Source organism: Plectropomus leopardus, chromosome 14 (assembly GCF_008729295.1).
Source record: "Plectropomus leopardus isolate mb chromosome 14, YSFRI_Pleo_2.0, whole genome shotgun sequence".
Classification (NCBI taxonomy): domain Eukaryota; kingdom Metazoa; phylum Chordata; class Actinopteri; order Perciformes; family Serranidae; genus Plectropomus; species Plectropomus leopardus.
This window is the reverse complement of record NC_056476.1, coordinates 7,853,685-7,876,633: the sequence shown is the minus strand read 5'-3', so window position 1 is coordinate 7,876,633 and position 22,949 is coordinate 7,853,685. Positions and strand designations below refer to the sequence as shown.

General features: G+C 40.3%; 1 protein-coding gene across 1 annotated transcript in view; it reads left to right on the top strand.

The window, feature by feature from the left end:
- slc25a21 (solute carrier family 25 member 21) overlaps positions 1-22,949 on the top strand; it is a 117,381-nt gene that overhangs the window by 86,025 nt on the left and 8,407 nt on the right. Inside the window, exons 4-8 of the mRNA XM_042501311.1 lie at positions 5,032-5,115; positions 16,841-16,907; positions 17,697-17,756; positions 22,274-22,381; positions 22,486-22,650. Coding sequence (XP_042357245.1) covers positions 5,032-5,115; positions 16,841-16,907; positions 17,697-17,756; positions 22,274-22,381; positions 22,486-22,650 — 484 coding nt within the window. The remainder of the gene's footprint in view (positions 1-5,031; positions 5,116-16,840; positions 16,908-17,696; positions 17,757-22,273; positions 22,382-22,485; positions 22,651-22,949) is intronic.

Sequence of the window (22,949 nt, the reverse complement as noted above, 5' to 3'; positions counted from 1 at the left end):
AATACAGAGCAAGAGCTGGATCTCATCAAAAATTGGGCCTTTCCCTTTTAGCCGAAGTTACAAATTACAAGAAAATTATCTGAAATTTAACAAGATGGGAAATGAAATAAGGCCAAAAAAATGGTTAAAAAATAAATATGTAGATAAAATATTTAAGAATTGTAATAATAATTGTAAATATTGTTTTATGGACATTTTACCCTATTTAATTAATATAGTCTTCTAATTTCAGGTTATTTTAAGGTTTATATATTGAAAGGGTAAAAAATGACACTTCCTCTGTGTGGCTGGATGTTGAAACATTATTATCAAGATGTAGATTATAGCATGTGCTATTTCTAACGAATTTGAAGAAAGTAAAAGGTAATTGTGCCAACAAAATAACAATCAGTGCCCTGAAGACATGGCAATCAATGCGCTGTTTTGAAGGGAGGCTCAAATGAACTTCCATATTTACACCAATAATAAACAATTGTGAATTTTTGCCAGGTATGCTGGATCCTGTATGCTGCCCTCCAGCAATGGGATACCAAAGGTGTAATCAAATTGAAAGACTGATTTTCAAAAATAGTCTGATGTCATTTGAACAACTAATAAGGAAAAATCAGCCCCCCAAAACAAGATTTTTTTCTGTTTGCTTGGTTTTTCAGGTATTTTTAATGTATTCATTTCTTGCAATTTTTGGGACATCTCTTGCCAAGTTGCCTTTTTAGCCATGTTTTCAAAAAGAAATCGAACCTTTTTTCAGGTTTCAAAGGTTTAAATGATTAAGTTCATGTGAAAGGCTTCTGAGGGCAGCACAAGAAAACTAATGTCATTCCGGGTTTCAAAGGGTTAATAAAACAACAACAGCATTTTGAGTGCTACAGTTGAAATACTCAGACATCAAGTGTCATACTTCTTGTTTTATACTCTTTTTATTTGCCCAGCACACTTTTTACTTGGTGAGAGTCACTCAGCTCTGACAACCACTGTGTCAGACAAGCAGCTATCAGATCCAAAGGAAACCCTTTTTATTTCTGGTTTCACTCCGAAGCAGAGATTGGATGGCTATAGTCACGTTTGGCCGCACTCGCCATGTTGGACCATTTAGGTCGGAAAAGCGCTCTTAACCTCATGTACCAATGCAATGGACTTCTACCATCTTTATGGTCCCGCTCATTAAAATTAATTGTCTGGCTGTAAAAAATAGATTTCCCCTTTTTATGTTGCCTTCTGGATTGTCTTATGCACTTCAGATCTAACATGAGAAATAGCCGAACTTTCATCCTTTCCCCTCGGTGATTCACTTCTTCTTTTTCTTCAATCATATATTTTGTGTCCCCCCCCTTTTTTTCTTTTTCGTCAGAACTCTTGGCATTCCTAGAGGGAAGGCATGAGTAGATCGAGGCTCTCACTGTAGCAACCGTTTCAAATACACAGCAACACACATAAATCACAAAGTTCATACTGGGCGAAATTTGAAATATTACAGTGTAATAACATAAGATAACTACCTGCAGTAGATTAGGTCATTACTTCTTTATATATGGTGTTAATGTATATGTCGAGCCATCTAAATAGCTATAAATGTGATTTAATATCACCATTATTAGATCCTAAATTTTAAAGTTTTAAACTGAGAAAGTTATTGAGAAGTGCCCTCATTTAATAGGGCGTACTTTTAAGAGATCTCCTAAAAAGCACGGCCTGCCCCTTTAAAAGTACGCCCATCAAGCCTTTGCCTTTTGATCAAACCCCCCTACCCCTCTGCCATAGGCGTGTTTTTTTAACACCATCATTAATGAGCCTCACCTCAACATCTCGTCCTCTGCGAGGTGACAGCCCGTCTTGTTGGTCCCTGGTTCGAGCCCATTACCACCGGGGTCTGGGAGCGGACACGGCTTTGTAAGACCCTCAAACGCCGCGCTCCTGACCATAAAAATACAAAGAATGGGGCTCTGGCGTGCTGCTCCGCCCTCATTTACCTTTTTGACTTCTTTGTGGATGCCTAGAATTTGCACTTTTATAGGCGGTGGAGGTCAGGTGGGCGAGGTCCTCGGGATTATTTACCCCTGTCTCATTCACAGGAGCGCCAACCTGCCCTCGCCTTCACCCTCACCTGGGCAGCTCTGGGCCTGTAAAGCACAAACACGGGGAGAAAGAGTAGGAAAGGAAAGGGGGGGTTGCTCTTGATGAACTCACAGATCTCATCACCTCTGAGTGTACTGTACCTCCACTACCGTACGCTGATGATTGACGGGAGATGCTCCGGGCGATGTGTTTAAAGAAGCCCCAGGGTTTTTCTGTGGGTCCTCTGTCTGCGAAGTTTACGATCCGCATGGCTGACTCCAAGGCCGAGGGACTCTGCCAGAGCTGTGGTGGATATCTTGTGCTATTCTTCAGCCAACAAGTATATCTCCTTACTCACCAAGGCCTTATTAACAGAAAGTAGAGCTTTTTGTCTGTACAAATCTGCTTAAGCAGAACCAGGACTCACTCAGTACGTTTACATGCACAGCGAAGTCAAGCTACAGTTAGAGCTCGATTAGGCCACTTTAATTGGACCACTGTCCTTGTCCCAGTATACAAGCACTGGGGGAGAATCGATTTATTGACAAAAGTATGTCCAACTCAGTAGGAGGCGATATGCCCTGTTTCAGGTGGTTACTATAGACCTATATTATTTTATGGTCAATGCTACAGAATAAATCATAATGCTTATTTACAATAACTTTGGGGTAGACAACCGGCACATCACGTACATACAGTACTGTGCGAAAGTCTCAGTCCATCATAGATTTATTGTTTTAACAAAGTTGTGCTGAGGATATACATATATTTATTTCTCAGTTTCTTTATTAAGATGCAAAGAAAGAATACAGAGAACATATATAATGCTTTAAAACACCAAAAAAGTCAGACCACAATCGCTTCTTCAGACTGAAGTCAATATTTAGTGTGAAAAATGGAATCTTGCGGTCTTAACAAAAGGTAGCTCAAACAATCAATATTGAGCTTTGAACATGTTTTGAATGCAACGTGCATTATGCCTAGGCCAGTTCAGGTCAGACTGAGGTGTATCCTTGAAAGAGTAGCTCGATTCCCGACTGATTATGTCAGTGTGTTTGTCCGACTTTGAGAAATCCGATTGAGTGCAATTTCAATCGGACTAACATGTTTACATGTGTTTCAGAAGTTCAGGTTGAGTCGGACTAACACAATAATTTAACTTTTTCTAACATTATGTAAACATACTGACTGAAGTTTCGAGTCTTATTTTCTGGTGTTTGTTGCTGTGAAAAGCGACATTAGCAGCTTCCTCGCCAGAGGCCTGTCCGTCCCCCTGCTGCCACAACGTCTTCTGGTCCTCCCCATTATCTCCCACTCCCTTGGCCTTGCTGTTTGGTCCCTGGCTTTTATGGCAGGGTAGGAGAGGGCCATAAGGAAATGAGGCGACCCCGGGGTCACGAGTGGAGTCAGGGGGCTGGAACCGGACCACGGCCCTGCCAACCCCACTCTCTCAGGGCCGGTTCGGGTCGAGGCTGCCAGAGCAGAGGAGATGGGGGGGCGACTGTGGACAGGGTCCCCTCCATCCTTGACCCCGGCATCATGTGCCTTTAATTAAGCCCGATTTGAATATGTTTACAAGCCCCAGTAGTCTTAAATCTTCCGGGTCTTTGCCCCCTCTTCCGTACCCCTTATTCCACCATCCCCTCATACCTCCAGTCCTTCTTTTTCTTCTTCTCTTTAATATGGTGTCAGACATCTATTTATTATGCTGGTTTAACTGGTTTTCAGGACCGGGTTACAAGCTATTTGGGAAAAACCAAATAGGATTTGAGGGACACCCCTCTAAGATGTTAATCTGTTAGCGATATGAAAGGCCGCTCACCCCACTAAACCCCCCCACCACTGGAACCTGGGGGCCCTTTATGGCCCCATCAGGCACCCGCATGGACGACTTACTGCTGACCTTGTGACCTGGCAGTTGAAGCCATATGAGGAGGGAATCTTTCTCTTGTCCTCTTCCCTCCTCCTCTTCACTTCTGCCTGTTTGTACCCTCAGAGCCCCTGATGTTCTTTACTAGTAGGAAAGTTATTAAAGTTATCCAGTTATCATCTATCGCATTTTCTTCCAAGCTCTAGTTCATTGTTATATCAGATGTACCGAAAGAAGATAAAACAGTTGGTCAGTATTTTCCGTTACTTGGTTAATTAAGGATAAAAGCATTTGTGTATGTATGTGTATATATATACTGTAAATATGTAAGTATAAACTTACATATTTACAGTATAACATATAAATGCTGTTTTTGTTATATTTACATGTTTGAGACAAAGACACCAGTCAAAGCTGTGTTTTCTTAAATTTTCTAATCATTGGGTCTAAAATAGCTGTGTAATCTAATTTCTTTTAATATTTTTGGTGAGTTTGGCGTCTAAGCCATGTGGCAGTATATAATGAGATCTCCTCTTATCTCTTCATCTGTAACAGGCACCATTTATATTCATTCTCTCACCCCCAACTGGTCTCTCGTGTAAAAGATTTACACACAGCTCACCAGCCTTTATTAGGGAGGTACCAGCGTGTTTGCTATACAACAAAAAGTCCTGCGACTGGCTCCATCATATTAAAAATTTACACGTAACTAAAAAGCTGTTACAATTGGCTTACTAGCATGTTAGTAGCTGAAAAGCTCGCTGCAAAAGGTCTGGTCCCAGGGAGTTGGGTGGCTAATTGGATCGGTTGGGTTAAATAAATGTTTGAGTTCTCCCCTGCGCTGGGGGGACCTGGTGGCAGGAGCCTCTCATCTTAGCAGAGGAGAAAAAAACAGCGGATGAAAGGGAGAAGGGAGGGAAATAAGGAGGGAAATGAGCTCATTTATGATAACATCAAATTTGGTTCTGAATGTTTTTTTTACACACAGGTGTCACAACGTAATTTACACATGCAATAAGGACAATAAAAACAAAGAAAACTGAATTATTAAAGTAACATGTAACTAGGTGCTGTGATATTTACATTTAATCTGAACTTCATCATTGCAGGTTCCAGATCCAAAGGGGAACCAGCGACCCCAACAGCTACAAGAGTCTGGGTGATTGCTTCCGGACCATCTTCCGCAATGAAGGGTAGGTTATCCATAACATTCACTTCCAACTACAGGACAAGAAAAAGGTCCTGAATTAGTCATACATTTTCTATAGAGCACCAGTGATGTCAGACTTCCTGTTTGCTGAGTGCAGGGAAAGAGTCATTTCTCTGTCTACACTCAGAGGCAGATAGCTGAGTGATTAGGGTCCAGTGTGTCGGATTTAGGGGCATCTATTGGCAGAAATTGTGCGTTATACTCTTAACTACGTTTTCCTAAATTCCTAATCACCTGAAATTAAGGATCATTGTGTTTCACTATATTAGAATCAGCCATTTATATCTACACAAGGAGCAGACTCTTCCACAGAGTCTGCCAGGATGTTTCTACAGTAGCCAAGAATGGACAAATCAGACACCGGGTCGGGACAGGGTCATTCACATGGGCCACCATAGCTCTCCAACACGCTTGGCACACGGGAAGTGGCACTGTTCTGCAATGTTACAGGTAGATGCCACTAAATTAAAAAATATAAGAATAATTTTAGAACTCAAAATATGGTGATGGAAAGAAAAAGTTGAAATGCACAAATCGCCAGTCCATAACCAGCTGACAGTGTCCAACACCACGAAGGTCCACCATGTCAAAATGTGCATGAGCATTTATAAATGCAGCACTATGCACTACATTGAATTGATTTAACTGGTATTTGCTGTTTTTGTAGCTTCCATATGACAGTACATTACAGAAATACCATGTAGGATTTTCCTAAAGAACAATGAATAAACTCGTACAGAAGTAATGTCTCTCAGTCATAACCTATGATGCACGAGAAGAGTGTGGTAGTTTATTTTTCTGGAGAGACTTGGCCCTCTGCCTTTATTTTCTTATTTTATTCTTATTTTCTGTGTTCAGGATGTTTGCAGGCATGCGCCGCCACAGCACTCACGTGAGGTCGGGCTTTATGAAAATGTAGTGACCAGGTACCAAGCAGCAGGCTTCAAAGAGATGCAGTGCCAAAAAGATGCAAATGTAGCGTGGTAAAATGTCAAACGAAATTACTGCAGTTGGCTTTTACTTTCACTATCACTGACAAGCATGTTTACCAACAGTAACTGACAATCCTGCATATTAAACCCTTAAGGGCATCAAAAAAGCTGCTGAGGAAAAGATGTAAGTGGGAACTAGTGTTAGGCTAGTTTCTCAAAAAGTTATTTATTGAACATTACTCGATACTTTTAAAAATTACTTTTACGTCACTTTGCAACATCATCACAAATCGTAGCCAGTTAACAATAATGTAGCATACTACCTTACATATGCCTTTCTATCAGCACAAAACAAGGAAAGGAAGAAACAAGTAGGCTATAAAAGAGGTTGGCCTTTCTAACACTGCATAGTACAAAATCACCATTAGATAATGACATACTTAAAAGGAAAAAAGAAACAAGTTTAAATGGCGTAAAACTGCATTTAACACACTTTAGTCACTAGCTCACCAAACCATGGCTTTCTAGCAGACTAGTCCAGCCTAACTGATGTGCTTAGTATATCTAAAGAGGAGGAGATCCTCACATCATTTTTGGAGCAACAAGTTGTCTGACAGTCGGCACAGAACTACGCAGGCTGAAGAGCCTCTCCTCGGGTGCGCTAGATGGCGTTAATGTTGTCGGTCCGTCTCATTTTGTATCTGCCCATTTTACAGATAATTAAGGAACATATGTAACATAAATAACGACATACTGGTAAATGTTTGACTGACAAATGTAATATGATTACACCCATCACTGGTGTGAACTGCATCTGTAGTGAAACAATATGAGTCATGTCTGTTTATTTAAACTGGTCTGTTGGCACGGTGGTCTGGTGGCAGGAAAGCTGAAAGCGTTACAAGTTTGGATGCTTTTAAAGCAGCCGTTGTGTCTGTCAGCAGCCTGCAGAAATATCCTGCAGCACTGAACCTGTCTTATCACACACTGCACCTCACACTGGAGAAGAGTGCAGCTGTTATAAAACAAATGTAAAACTTTGCTGACTAACTAAAGACAGTCGTGCTGCCACGCTCCCTCCTCCTCTGCCTGCCTTGTGACAGGACTGTGAGACAGTGCAGGTGCAGGGGAAAGTGGTTGCCACTCGCTCTGTTTACGGCGAGTCGACAGCTTTACAGCGGATATAAAGTTGATCTGCTGCGAGGTGTGAGTGAGCGCACGGTGAGAGGCCGCCTAGTGACAGTTGGAAATCCTACGTTGGCTGTTGTTCAACAGTCACAGCTATCCTTGTACAGTAGCTATGCCCTCTTCACCCCCCACACACCCACACACACACATGCACACACCCACACACACTGAAATTGTATGCCTTTGTGCCTGCATGCTTTTTGGGTGTGTCCCCTGGGAGTAGGTCCACATGAATTTCCAGATAACTCTCTGTCACAATAAAATGGTTGCCAAATTGCATGCCATCAACAGCAACCAACTATGACAGCTATTTGACTGTCAGCTCACTCAACAAAGCCGCCGTACGTGTCTGAGAGTCCCCACAGACAGAAGATCCACTTTCTCATCGACCAATTATCACTAACAGTATATTTTTGCAGAGGCTGTAATCACTCTCCAGTAGCACATCGCGGATTACCTCCAGGCCAAACCACTTAGTTATAATTTATACAAATAGTGTTAGGCCTCACTGTTGTAGAATTATTATTAAAAATAAACATTTCCCGTCAGCTGGTGGCAGGACTGGGCTAACACCAGGCCTCGCTCTCTCTCTGAGGTGATGAGGGAGGAAACTTGAGCTCGCGGCTCCAACTCTGTGATTAAACTGAGGAAAGACATGGAAATGTGCTCATGTATGACACCATCTCTAAGACAGCCTGAAGCCTGGACACAACTTTTACTTTTTCTATAGCAGCAGGATACATTTTGAGTGCCTGTAGTCAGGAAATGCGTGTTGTAGTGTGGATTATTTCTGTTAAAAACTCAAAATTATACATTAAATCTAGTAAATATAGCATGAAATCCTGCTCATAAGTGTGTGACAGTGTGAACTACGCTCACTAACACTCGGTCGGTGTATTGCCTTACAGGCCACACTCCCTTTTCTGTTGCATGTGGGTGCAGCGGCATGAGCATGTGTTAAGTGTTTCCGTCTGGAGGGAAACAAAAAGACTCTATTCTCGAGCATTCTTTACCAGTGTAGTATCCAGAGACTGGGTCGGGACCCAAAGCACGGCCACAGAAATATTAAAAAGGTCCGCGCATTACAGCAGAGCTCGTTGGCACGCGTACAGTAGATCACTGACTAATGCCTGGAACCAACAGTGCAGGGCTGAAGGCAGGGAGGTCGGCTCCAGCTGGGACCACCCATCCAAAATATACATACATACATACATGAAAGTGTGAAGAAGTGCAGATAAGTGTGTCCACCAGATTATATAGCAGATGTTTTGCTACAGTTAAACAGGCATGTTATGTGTGTATCATTTGAAGGAATAGTTCAACATTTTGGGAAACTTATTGGTGTTTGCCAAGAATTGCATGTTGATTTTTGGCCTCCGTCCTTGGAAAAAATATTCTTGGAAAAATCATGGAATTATGTGTAATGAAATGTTACAGTAATCTTCATTAGATAACCTACCACAAACTGTTACAGCAAATTTATTTGCTGTAACTGTTGACGTGACTTAGCTCTAATATACACCAGTGCGTTCCAATTTGTTTACTGTCGTGTACATTTATTCATTTTTTTCCCAGGTTTCCATCTCTCCAGCCATGTGTACCAGCTAGCTGGTGTTGTGTTCGAATAGAGTTTGAATCTGATGTTTGTATAACGATGGGCAAGTGGTGCAAGAAAAATAATGTCCCGATAGTTTGGTTTAACATGGATTGTCACGAACCCAAAGATTCCACATTATGTCCCATTAATATGTTTAAATTTTGCCACATTTTTGAGATTGAGCATTTGACATGGGCAGTCTAGGGCGTTCAGTTGTCTCTCAGGCAGATGCAGCCAATCGATGGCACTACAGAGTGGAGTCAAAAGTTTCTGACAACAACAAAGTGATTGTATGTAATATTTATGCATACAGACTACATACAATCGCTTACATATTTGTATGTAGTATACTTGTATTGCAGTATAATTATAACAATTTAGTTTACACAATGTATTTTAGACTTATTGTAGGAACTACGCAGGAAATTCCAGGATAAAACAAAAAGACCCAATCTTGCCAACATTTATGCCATATGCATGAACAAAATGTGCCAAACAGTCCCAAAGGGTGAAACTTTTTTTTTTTTTTTAACTTTTCTGTGCTCACTTTGGATATGAATTAAAAATCATTTCTGCTTCAGGATGTTCATGATACACCAAAGAAGTTTTGAGCCTTTATGTGGTGAATCCTGTTCACTGCTAATTGCTGTGTTGTTCCTGTCACTCTGGCAATGTCAAGGTTACATTAGATGCTGGGAAAATGAAAATATTTGCAGATGAAGCATGCCGGTTGTTTATGTGTTAAAATGTTCCCTGGGGCAGCTCATATTTCCCGCAGAGTTGGATTTCCTCAGAGCAGTGGTGTGAATATTGACAAGTCTGCTGACGGAAATTATCTGTTACTTAATACATTCACACATTTTAACTGTTAAAAAGTCTGAATTTGTGTGTTGTGATTATTATCGGCCAGTGTATTTAATCGCTCGTGTCCGTGCCGACCTGTCAGTGCTACGCTCATCTCTAGATGGATGGAGGCTGTTAAAAAAGGAAAGGTTTATGAAAATGAAAGACAAATCATACACACAAGCACATACAAACACACACTTACACACACACACGCACACGTATCCATCCACACCGCATCTTTCCTTGCTCTCCATCAGGAGGCCATTTGTTTAGGAAAGCCAAAAAGGGATTTAGTGTGTATTTTACATTGGAAGTCAAATTAGGATTCAAATGATGGCTACTCACTAGAGGCCATATTTGCTCTGTAACAAATTTCACTCCTTCTTCATCACCTGGCGGCTCCACAGACTGACCACACCCGGGGAATCTGTGGCCACCATTTGCATGGACAAAAAGAGCAAAGGAAGGTCTTCCGTCCGACTGAAATAACTTGTTTACACAAGCAATCCGAGGGATTCATTTTGGCTTCGAGGTCTCATCCATAATCCCTCGCTCAGGTATTATTATGATGATGGCTTGATTACCCACAGCCAGCGCCACATGTGTAACTTCAGGTGTTGGTTGGCTCTGTCACCTGATCACAAGTGTTTTGATAATTAGTTGTGGTTCACTGCTGTTTTTGGGAGGCGGCCTCGCTTGCTGTGGACTCTGTGCACACCGTAACAGCCTGTCCTCCCTCTCAGGTTCTATTCAGTGGAAATGTGAGCTGGCAGCAAACATATTTACACTTGGACCCAATCAACCAGGATCATCTCTGCTGATGTTGCTCATGTTGCCACAACAGAACTGGTGCCTCTTGTTCACAAGATACAGTCGGTCACGCCACGTTGTCCTCTTTGTCCACAGAGCTGTGTACACTATCAATATGAACTTTCTTGTACTTTCTCTCTCTGCCTGTGACCTGCCAGCAGCTTTTTGCCACTCTGCACTTGACGTTCACTGCTTTAAATTAGTTTGATGACTTAAAAAGGATAAGGCTGGTCATATTCAGTATACATGATATTGGCTTCTACACACTGTCGGTAGCTCTCAGTCCCAAGCCCATTCATTCTCAGTGAAGATGTGCATCTTTCCGTAGGGACTGTTTGGTGCATTTTACATGCTTTTCATTCTTCATTTTTTGATCATTTTGGCTTTGTTTCCTGCATATGGCATACATTTTGGCAAGATTTTGTATTTTTGTTAAATCTTGGAATTTCCAGGTCAGTTTCTACAGTAAGTCTAAAACAAAATTGTCACGTTTATACTGTGAAGTGCAAAAGAAGCACCATGAAAACCCATTAAACTCATTTACAACTTTTGATCCACAGCATACAAACATGTACTGTATTATTTCTGGGTGTTAGTTGGGATTTTGCCTTGGAATTTGTAATTTTTACTATTTTCCACCTGATGATGTCATTTTTTTACCATATTTGACATATGGAGAAAATACATGCTATTCCACCAGGTGCACTGTCACAGTCAGTGTTGCTGCAAATTAGTGACATATCCCAGGCTGTGATAATAAAAGAAATCTGCTTTGCATGTCGTATGTTAAATATAATTCTTTTTTTTTTTATCTAAAAACATAATGACATCATCATGACAAAAACCTGGCATTCAGAGAGTTAAAATTCAGAAAATTAAGGATGATTTGATATTTATGATTGGGACTGATGCTGGTTAAAAAAAATAGAAAAAAATAGTTAAAAAAAGAAGAAAATAATATTAATGTATATTATTTTTTAAAGCTTAATTTTGAAAAGCACATTTTGTGCGCAGAGCAATGAGTGTGTGCAATATTAAACAGTAAAGACAGGTCATGAAAAAAACTTGAATTTTAACCTCTTGCCCTACAGGCCAGCATAAGGGTTATTAGGTAATAATGATATGTAAACACCTGTTGTGTTAATGTTGATTACTCATATAACATGTTGTTAGAAGCTACAGTCTTTGTGCTTCGATTGATGCAGACCATTTAAAGATACAGCCATCAAAGCAGGTAAAATAAACACTTCTGTCAGACAACAGCAAACAAACAATCATAACTCACCTATTAGGCCTTATCATAATCCACAGGTTGGTAATATTCCAACAAAAACTGTCCTTGTGCATTTGCAGAGGTCCAGACGATCTAAATCAATGACCTTTGGGCTTTTTAGGTGAATTAAGGGTAATTTTACAGTCAGGTAGAGTAGCAGAATTATGCAACAACAGGCATTTTTGCCATTTGGTGCCCATACAGTTTCCTAACAGCAAAGTGTTTATCCCGGCCAGTGTTATATAATAACCTCACTGATGCCATCCCTGTCTCATAGAAAGCTGTACACGTGCTTTTGCTGACAAGCTAAAGGATTTGCAACCTGCAAATATGACATCAGAAGCCAGAGAACCATGTTGACTGACAGAGGGGACTACCATTACAGGTTTTTACAGGAATATAGACACGAGGCACGTTAACATGCAGCCCGCTAATCTGATTAGAATAAGTTTAAAAGCCCAAACAGGTTAAATGTGATCCATAGAAACACCTCAATATGCTTAAACAGCCCAAAACCAATTCAAATTTCAGTCAGTTGCAGAGTGGTATTATAAACCTTTTTGTAAACCGACTAAAAGGACATTTGTATTATGTAAATGATTATGCTGATTCATCTCTGGCTGCGTCCTTACGTAAGGGGACCTGACAACGTATGTTTCTCCACTTCCAGAAAACGGCAACTTCTGTTGGTATCACGCTGTAGACAAGACGCTCAAGTGCTCGAGCAGCCCCGTAACCATAGTAACTCGCTCACTCCTGCCCAGGTGCCCGAGCAGAGAGGGAGAGAGCACTGCCCTTCTGTCAGAAGTTATGCTTTTCTTATTTTTCACTTTGAGAAAATGCACTTGTGGCGTGAGAGTGCGTGAAAAGTCTCAATAGCGTGTCTCATGATCACTGCAAGACTTGGCAGCCGTCTCAAGTTTCTATATGCATAATATTTGCTCATGTCACACAGCTGCTCTGTTTACATGCGTTGGCACATGTAAACACTTGATCATGTTGGAAGACATCTCATCTAAACAACTGACCTGAAATCTATAATCCGATTGATTTCAATCAGATTTAGAAAAAGTGTGTGCATGTAAACGTAGCTGCTGTCAGTGACGCACACTTTGCTGTCAGATCGTCGTTTTCCCGTTAGCTGTGAGACAGATCACCACAGCATATGTCAGGACAATATAAACAGTTTGCAACCCTACATTAGTGTGTTAGTTAACTCATTTGAATCCTCAGACAGGGTTGCCTTTGGGCTTCTCACTTCTATCACAATGTCCAAACTGAACGTACTAAGCTGGCTTTTATTTTAAGTCTTTATTTCAAACTAACACCATACATAATATCAAAGGAAAACATCAAACACTTACTGATGAAGCATTTAAAAAAGCAGTGCCAAACAGGCGAGCTAGCCAATGCCATAATGCATTACGCACTTCTCCCGCGAGATCCTGCCCGCTCAACAGTTACATAGTGGAAGAGCAGGTGTTCAGTGCTTCAGAGTGGGAATGAATGAGGCACAATTCTTTCTATCACACGTCACTATTCAATCAAAATTATTTTGAAGCTGTTATTTTAAGGTTAAAAAAATGCATGATGTGGCTTTTTAAAAAAGGCTAAAACATTTCCTAAAACACCTGGGCACTGATTGTAGCAAATATTCTTCAAACAGGAGTAAATGGTGTTTTTGGGGGGGACTATTTTAGCTGCAAATTAATACACATTTGCTGCTTTAGTGCGTGGTTATGATTTATTTTGAATCGACTCAAAATGAGCTGCAGTGCCAATCTTCATCAAAATACTTGATAGTTGATGAGTTTATTGGGTTTTTTTTTTGTTGTTTTTTTTATGTGAGCTGTTTACGATAAGAAAAAAAAAGATTATCTGACCCTATCCTTAAATCTGACTTTAACAAGGGCATGGCTGGTTATGTTCTTATCTTTATTATATAAGAGAAACGTGACTTCAAAGCATTTCCTCATTTTCACCATGAAACAAAATGAACACTATTTGTTTGACCTCAGCTCTGAATGGCTGTGAACTTGTTAAAAACGTACTTGTTTTGTATATTCCGTGAAAAGAATATAAACAAGGAAGTGGAAATCTGAAACGCTTTTGAAAGCTGGTGACGGCACAAAAAAAAAAAAATCTGGCACGGCAGCAGGTTTGTTTGTTGTTAACACGCTGGTTAGGTTCCCTGCTCCCAAAGCTCTGCAAGAAACAAACTGACACCTTCTTTGTCATGTTGTTTACAGACTGAACTCACAGTTGGACCTGAATCAAAGTGACACTAACACTGACATTATGATTTTATGTTATCACACTGCATTATTTATCTCCCAGTAGTAGTTGTGGTTCTTTTCTTTATACAGCCCTGCTGACCTATTCTCACCTGTTTGGTTTATCATGTACCGAAACACTCAAGGGTGAAGATAATTATTTAATTAAACCTTTCATTGCCATGAATATTCTTATTAGTTCCAAAATGTATGTAGATACTGTTGTGTTTACTCTTGTTTAAAGATTAAGACCTGTTTTACCTGTTTCACTTTGAGGCAATCCCCTTAAAACAACATGTAGGAATGAGAAAAGTAGTGCACTGATGCCAGCGACAGTTTGTTATCAACAAAGCAGCTAATGACTCAGTGATATCTGCTGCTTCAGGTGTGCTGTGTTTCATACCTGAGGCCTCAGACACAGACAGTTTATTGGTGCTCATTAATGTCAGACAGTTGAGATTTAAGAAAGAAGGCTTTGATTAAAAAAAAAATTTGAAAAAAAAAGTTTGCACATAAAATATTTGAAAAATCAATCAAAAAATGCCTGTAAATTTTTATTTGACAGCTTGTCTGACATCATCTGCCCGGCCCTGTCAACGTCACACAAGCTCAAACAGATGAACTGTCGCTCCCATGTTTTCTCTAAAATGAGGAGCGAGAGAAATGCACATGTCTGCTCTTCTGAGTGTGTACCAAACACACTTCATGCCCTCTTTGCAAAACAGAAAGCATACTACTATCTTCTTACACGTGCACATCAAAGACTGGTCAGGCATTCAGGTGAACAACTACTGTTGTTCAATTAATGACTTCCTGTTATTACATTACCATGATTTTCCTACCTGAATAAAAGTACTTTGAAATAGGAAAAAATGCAGGCTTAAAATATTTCAGTTTTAGATTAATTCATTATTTTTAGATCCTGGGTCTTCAACAAGGGACCTGTGACACCTGGGGGGTGGGTTTGTTTGTTTGTTGGTTGGTTTGTGTGTTTGTTTTTTCAAAAAAATTAAGTCTCAAAATGCTCATAAACATGATTTTTTTTTTTTTAGCAAAGATAAATTGGCTTGTTTAAAAAAACAACATCAACAAAAAAACAAATTTACAGAACACAACATTAATGATAGGTTGTTTCCCATAAATCCTTGTGCAGTCATTTAACTCTTAATCACTGTGCGGCACCTATCCGCAACAGGAAAGTGAAATAAACATATTGGTCAGTTAGTTGTATTTTTTATTTCGAGCGTACAGACATTCTTGTGAGCCGGGATGGATTGTTTTGTAACTTTTCAAGCAAGAGACTATGACATACTGTTCACCTCAGAAACCACCGGCAAAAGTAAAGTTAAGACCGATGCACTGAGACTATAACTGTTGCTGACTTTGTAGCTACAGGCTACAAATGAGAGAAAACCTAAAAATATTCAGAGAATTTTCTTTAGTGTGACTCAGTTTTATACAGTCTGTGCAGAAGGGGTCCCTGCTCTGTCTCTCTTTCAGGTAAGGGGTCAGTGGCCTGAAATATACCAGAAAGAGCCTTGTTTAAGGTGCATTGTATAATTTAAAGATCATTTAGACATTTGTTTGCTTTTCAGAAACATCCGGTCACGTTTCTGTCCACTCTAACAAGTGTATAAAAAGGGAATTTACATGAAACTAACAGTGTAACCAGACTGACCATTTACTCTGTAAATACACTCCATAAAATGGATTGCTTACAAAATACAGTCTGTGTAAAATGTAGGCATCCATCTCTATATACATAACTCACTGTATCATTTTATTATTTTTCCTTCCTCAAAGTACTCTCTAAATCACAGCTGGACGTATGATTGAGTAAAGGCAAACTACCAAATTGACTAAAATTATACGGCTACCGTCTTTTGAAACATCCAGTATATCAAAGTCTGAAATAAACTCTTAAATCATTTCCTCCGCAGATTCCTGGAGAACTTGTTTGCCAGGGTTTGTGGCTTAAAAATATATCTCGGTGGTTATGTTGCCAAACAGCAGCAATATACTCTCTGTGTCTGAGCTCTGTATTAGTCTGGCAGTCTGTGTTTAGGATGGTCAGTGATTTGAGCATAATAACTTTAAAGAAGTTCAGATTCAGCTCAGGGCTGTTGTATTAGACTTCATCCGTACAGTACAACTAATAAACAACTAAATGTCTCTGCATGCATACAGTATGATATGTAGTGTGCTGTACTTTGACTGAATTGACCCTTTAATGCACTGCTGAAGCAGATGTTAACATTGCATTCTAATGGGCCAAATAATTGTAATGAAAGTGCTAAATCATTATACATAACAATAACAATTAAAAAAAGTCTCTTAAATAACAGCTAAAATACTAACAATTTATTCAAGATTTAAAGAGACATAAAAACAGCATCAGTCACGAATATCTAATAAATGTCATTTGTTTTGAAAGATGACAGAGGATGGAATAAAAGATGTTTTGCTGCAGGAATCCTGTATCAGTGGTTTTCAATCTTTTTTTCTGACAAAGACCCCCAAACCGATACACTTTAGGTCACAGACCCCCAGACTTCACTTCAGGAACCTCCGTCTAAAAAGATTTTGGTTGTTTATGATTTAGACCAGAATTGTATAGTTTTCTTCTACAGCTGGAAGAAGTTAATGCTATGATCAGAACAGTCACTCTTATAACTCTTGCTCACATTAGGATCACTTTTTTAGTGAAAATCAACTATTCTCCATTATTTTGGGTACCACTGCCCTACATCATCTCTCTGCATAAACATTTTATTTTCTTGTCTCTACAGAGTCTTTGGCTTCTATAAGGGAATCCTGCCTCCAATTCTGGCCGAGACGCCAAAGAGAGCAGTCAAGGTGAGATAAAGGATGTGCATGTTGGCACATAGAAAGCCGCACTGATGCAGCGCTCGGGCTCCTGTTTCACTGTGTGCTCCACTGCTGTATGAAAACACTCCAGCCGCAGTCACTCCAACACGGCACACATATTTTGATTAAACACACGACTTCCCTGTGCCATGTCTGCCGCCTCAGCCACTCCTATTTGTACTGTTGGCCCACAAAATATTGACTTTCAAGCATTTAGTTAAAGCCTTCCCCTGAGCCTCCGTCTTTTGATATGTGTTTGTACGAAGGCTTACAGCATTTTAGGGGGTGACAGGGGCACAGGGCCTGATGCCTGGCATGGAGCTGCTCCATAATGAGACACTGGAGACATAATTGTGTAAAAACTAAGCGCTCACACTGAGAAGATGGGGTAATCGCTCTTAGAGCGAACAAAGCCGGCTGATGGTGAGAAATGTCTGGAGCGAAGGATTAAAGCAAATTAAAGGTCCGATTAAAACGCCTCTGCTGGCGTTGTGCCCTTTGCTCAGATAAACAAATCAGTGGATGTTTCTCCTTTTCAGAGCGTGCAGGAGAATTTTCTCTTCCCACACAGATTGTGGTTTAAGATTTATAGCACAGTTTAATTTTCATGTGCTGGTTGAGTTGATATAATGTGCACCCAAGTTCTTTTCCTGTGTTTTTAAGGTTGCAGCTTTTAATAATTTGCGTGTATGTAGGTGTGTATGTGTATGGAGATGTCACTTTGTGAATGTAGCATGACTTTCTGACAGCTTGTTCATCCTGATCTTCCCTCTGCAGTTTTTCACCTTTGAGCAGTACAAGAAGTTGCTGAATTTGACCCCTTTGTCTCCTGGTGTGGTGAGTCTTTACAAACAGAAACACCTGAATACACTCTCACCTGAAAAATAAACACACACACTCACAGGACCAGGAAGAGTGTTACACCCAGTGTCAAAAATCGGCCTTTCAGCTCACCTGCAAAAGGCTGGCAAAACAAAGACAAATGCCAAGAATAATTTTACCGGTTAAATAACTTAATGTAAATCAATGCACATTTGTAAAAGCAGTTTCAATAATGTTTCAAGTACAAATACAAGTGATGCATGAGTACGCTTGGAGAATTTACTCCACATTTTACATTCTAAAAAAAGTCTTCTGCTTCTACTATTTCTGGCCTAAAAAAAACGTTCATTCCATTTTTGTTAGAGGGTTTTGTGAGACTTTACTATAATGTTAAATACAAAACTGACATACTGGCAGCCTTACTGACTGAACAGGTCTTCTCACATTGGACAGAATGAAAACTCTGAAGTGGGGATTAAGTGGCAAGAGCCTATAATAACACTCCTGTTAGGTGTCAAAAGAATACTTAATCTGCAAAATGATCGTTTGTATATCAGTTAGTCACCATGTTATATTGAATTTGTGAAGACAAACTTTATTCCTGCACACCTTCACAGTGAACGAAGAATCATAAAACGCTGAACATCTTGATCAAGTTAAGTCAAAGGCAACCGCATTTAACAGCAGCCAAACTCACAGAAATTGTGCAGATTAATCCAAGTCTCATTTATACAGTCATATGCTCAGTACCTCCCAAACACATGCATTTTCGCTAAAACCTTAGTATTTAGAACACTTCTGCATAATAGCTTCACGCACAAATAAGTATAGTGCCTAGGCAAGCTCATGCATTTGAACTCTGCTTAATGAAATATGTGGAAATGATTTCAATGGTAAGGTTATGGTGAAAATGCATGTGTTTGTGAAGTTTTGAGCACACAGCTAGATAAATGAAACTTGGATCATATTGCCTAATTTGTGTGTTTGCAAACAGTTTTGCTGTTGTTAAACCTGTTTCCCAGTTTAGTCAAATTCATGAAGAATTTTCTCAGTTTTCTGGATTCTCCGTTCACCGTGAAGGCAGGAGGAAGAAAGAAAAACAAAGTTTTCTTCACAAATTCAACATTAATTAATACACAAATGATCATACTGTGGGTGAAGTATTTCTTTAAACCTGGGCAGACATCCTGGGTTTTTGTTAATCTTGAACATTTTGTTCATGTTACAATATTTCAGTCAGCTTTTCTGTGTTCCCAGAACCTGCAGCATTCATACAGCACAGTTTCAGTCAAGATGTAGTTTTAGCTACAAAATGTAAAATACTACAGATAGATTAGAAAAAAATGCTGACAACAGTTTAAAACTAAGCTGCAACTCCCAGAGCTGGCTCCAGAAGCAACTTTTAAGTCCCTGTAGATCCTATGTCAAATGCCCAGATTTACAGCGGAAATAAACATGTTTACAGTCTGGTACAAAAATGCCCTATAGCTAATTTCAACATTCAAGAAAACTGAGCCCGGGGGATTTCTATCTAACTCACCTGTTAAGTGGACTGCTTTGATTGACAGGCTGTCTGTGAGTCAGATCCACACCTCGCTCCTCCACAGCTCCGGCCTCTCTTCCAAATATGGTCACTTTCGGCTCCAAAAACTCCAAGATTGGTCAAAATACAAAACTTATGGTTTCAAAACGGGAGTCCACAAACCAATTATTGACATCACGGCAGCTTTTCTAGTCTATGTTTATAGCGCATCTTTGACGACAGCCATGTTGGACCGTGGATCTGCTAAAACTGTAAGATAGCCAACCAAAATTTCAGACATGCCAGATTTCCAACCGATCATCTGACAGCCAGATCGCTGATCTTTAGGAGAGTTAATTTGGTGTTGTGACTCTCTCTCACACTGCAAGTCAAACAGCAACTGATTTGGTGCGTAGTGGGCTCATTTCTAAAATTAGTCGAGGTTAACAGTGTCAGCCAGTTTTAATCTGACGGATTGTACGTTTACAAATAAGTAGTATCCAAAATGAATTAGGACAGAACAACCGAAACACCACTTAAAGCTGAAGTTCGTCACTTAAACCTCAAAGTCATTGTTTCATTCAAATCCAGTGTGCCTGAGTAAAGCCAAAATTATAACATACATTATTCTGTCCCAACAAACAGCCTTTTCTGCGTGTTTACTCGGCGGTTATTAATTCTGCAGACTGGTTACACCTCAGGCCATGAATCTACAAGTGGTTTCATCCTTTTTGACCAGTCTGGTTTCTGTTACATTGAGTCAGAGTTTTAAGCTCGACAGATCTGCGTTGCAGGGGCGCGGTCACCACACTCCGCCTATTCAGGTGGCAGCCAAGTGTCGGGCGTGATGGATGGCTTACCTGTAACTCAGCGCAGGGGCCGCCCCAGCACGGCGCATATCCTCGTCTTGTTTTTACAGCCATCGGTGGAGAAATGCTTACCTGTCCCATCCATCATGCTCTCCACCTCCTGCTCTATCTCTTCATCTTCCTCTTCTTCAAGTGCCTCCAACCCCATTTCCCCCCAGAGGCCCTCGCGTATCAAGTGCTGTAATCACATCAGATCATTAGTGCGAGTGAATTACACATTGGGTCTGAATGGCGCTCTCTCTCTCTCTCTCTCCTATTCAGCATGGTACAGCTGAATGCCTTCACTCTGATTAATGAGGACACACACAGTAATAATACAAATAAGGAATTAAAACGTGGCTGGCTGGCTGTGTAAACATCGTGAGGCATGTCTGAGAGGATGGGTCCTGGGGCCCTGACAGCAGGATAAAGAGGCAGGAAGAGTAATGAGCTATAGACACGTTCTTGACATGTTCCCATTACGCTTCTCTGCAAGCAAGCATGCACGCACACATGCACACACATACACACTTATACAGCCCCATGCAAATACACGCAGTTTTGCAGAAATCCCCTCTTTATTACATGTCAGGGTGATACATTTATAAATAGATAGTGGACTTGTTGCCTCTTATATTGCATCCAGCGGCACAAAATAAAGTGCTTTGCTCATTAGGAAATAATTAACTGTTTTATTTACTTCTTTTAGCTAAATTTTCCACCTTTTTATCGATGGATCTTGCTACTTTAATCACGTTTCTAGTTCTCTCCTCTCATTCACCTTCCTCTCCCTCCCCTTTGTCATCTAACATTTTGTCAAATGATAACACACACAGGTGTCTTGTGTGTCTTCAAGCATTTGTCAAATGACAACAATGACAGACATGACAGACACAAATGTCCTTCTTGAACAAGACAAAAGGACCCGTGGAACAAGTTTCTGAAAGCGAAACTGGGATTGAGCATTACGCTCCTGCAGCTCGGACATGTTGACAGTCTTCCTCATTAGCTGCAGTTACGAGGACAATATTTCTTCATTGAAATCTCTCTGATTAGAGATTCCAACTAAACTGTTGACATGGATGATAAATAAAATGTGTGTTTGCGTAGACGATAAATAAACTAAAAAATGTAAACTTTACATGCAAAGCATTTAATCAGAATATAACTTTTTTTATACTTGCGCACTGTGAAGCGTCTAATCTGCTGGAAATATAACAGAAGATTTTTTTTTCTCCCCAACTTTATTGAGAATGTTCAGCGTGAAGAAGTGGTGTTGCCTGTTAATTAAATTTCATAGTGAGTAACTGAAGTGTAACCTAGATTATTTGTAGCTACAAATAACAGATGTCTCCAAAACACTTCACATGCAGGCTTTTGGTAGATGCTACAATTTACCAATGTTCCCTAAATGTTTCATATGCAGGTGACTGCTGCTGGTGGCAATACATGATTATTATGTCCAGCAACTCTGCTCCTGTAGCAACAACATGACATAAGGCTACTATTGCGATCTATGTGTGCCGGTGGTTGACAATGGATGTCCCTTCTCCAAATTTAAACAATTTATTGGGTCCATGAATGTGGATTCTTTTTTCCTCTGCAGCAGTTTCTAAAGCTTGAGTTGCAGGGCGGATAATTGATCGGTTTATCTGGTCAAAGCTGATGAGAGGAGCAGCTGCTGCAGTGGAAGTGAATGCAAACCTTTAGACTAGATACAATTAACGATCAGGTTTTTCTTTCACTGCACCTGGTGTTCTCCTCCATCTGTGCCCATATTACACTCTGTGTTCCGAAAATGTGCAATGAATGTATAATCGAACTGTATATATATTTAATAGCCCATCTAATAAACCGTCAAACTCTAAAAATGTGGATTCAGGCTGCAGATGTTTTGATTGTGGCAGGCCGCTTTACACATCCCCCTCAACCAGATTGAAAGGTCCTTCTGATCGGGCCAGATCACACCAGTCTCCCAATTTAGGTGCCTAAATGAGGCGTCTTTATTCTTCTGATCGGGCTATTATTTTTACTATTAGTGATTTTTTTTGGGATCTATTTAAATAACATATTGTTTACATCTGTTTGTCTGTTCTGCTTTGTTTATACCCAAATATTATCTGCACATTCTCACTCCTAAATCATGTCCATCTGCCCTGCAGGCGCTGTCTGTAGCAGGCCTCGGCGCAGGCTTGACTGAAGCGGTTGTCGTCAATCCGTTCGAAGTGGTGAAAGTCAGTTTGCAGGCCAACCGCGACTCCTTCAAAGAGGTTGATAGAAATAAAATCCTGTAATGTGCACTTTTCTTTAGATGCCCAGTGTGTTTTTTTGTCAGCATGTGACATTTCCTTCATATTCACTCTCTCCAATACAGCAACCCTCTTCATTCGCTCAAGCAAGGCGCATAATTAAGACAGACGGATTTGGGCTAAGAGGCCTGAATAAAGGACTCACATCGACACTGGGACGCCACGGAGTTTTCAACATGATCTACTTTGGCTTCTACTTCAACGTCAAGGATGCTATTCCCACCAGCCCGGTAATATGCCAATCAAAATCTATGATCACACTCCGACCTCCAGTGCTGTTCTGGTTTTCGGGACAAATGCAACTGGAGCCAAGTGACAGACGCACACAACTTCAGCTTTGCTTTGGTGTTTGTAACCTTGACTACACCTAATTTTTTACTTACTTCAGGCTATATGATATGCACATGTCCCAGCCACCTCGCCAGTGGGGAATTGCAAGTGTTTGACAGTATGATTAGTGATCCTGACTGCCATGGCAGAGAGGAAGCAGAAATCAGAGAGGAGCTTGTAAGATCAGCCCCGCTAATAC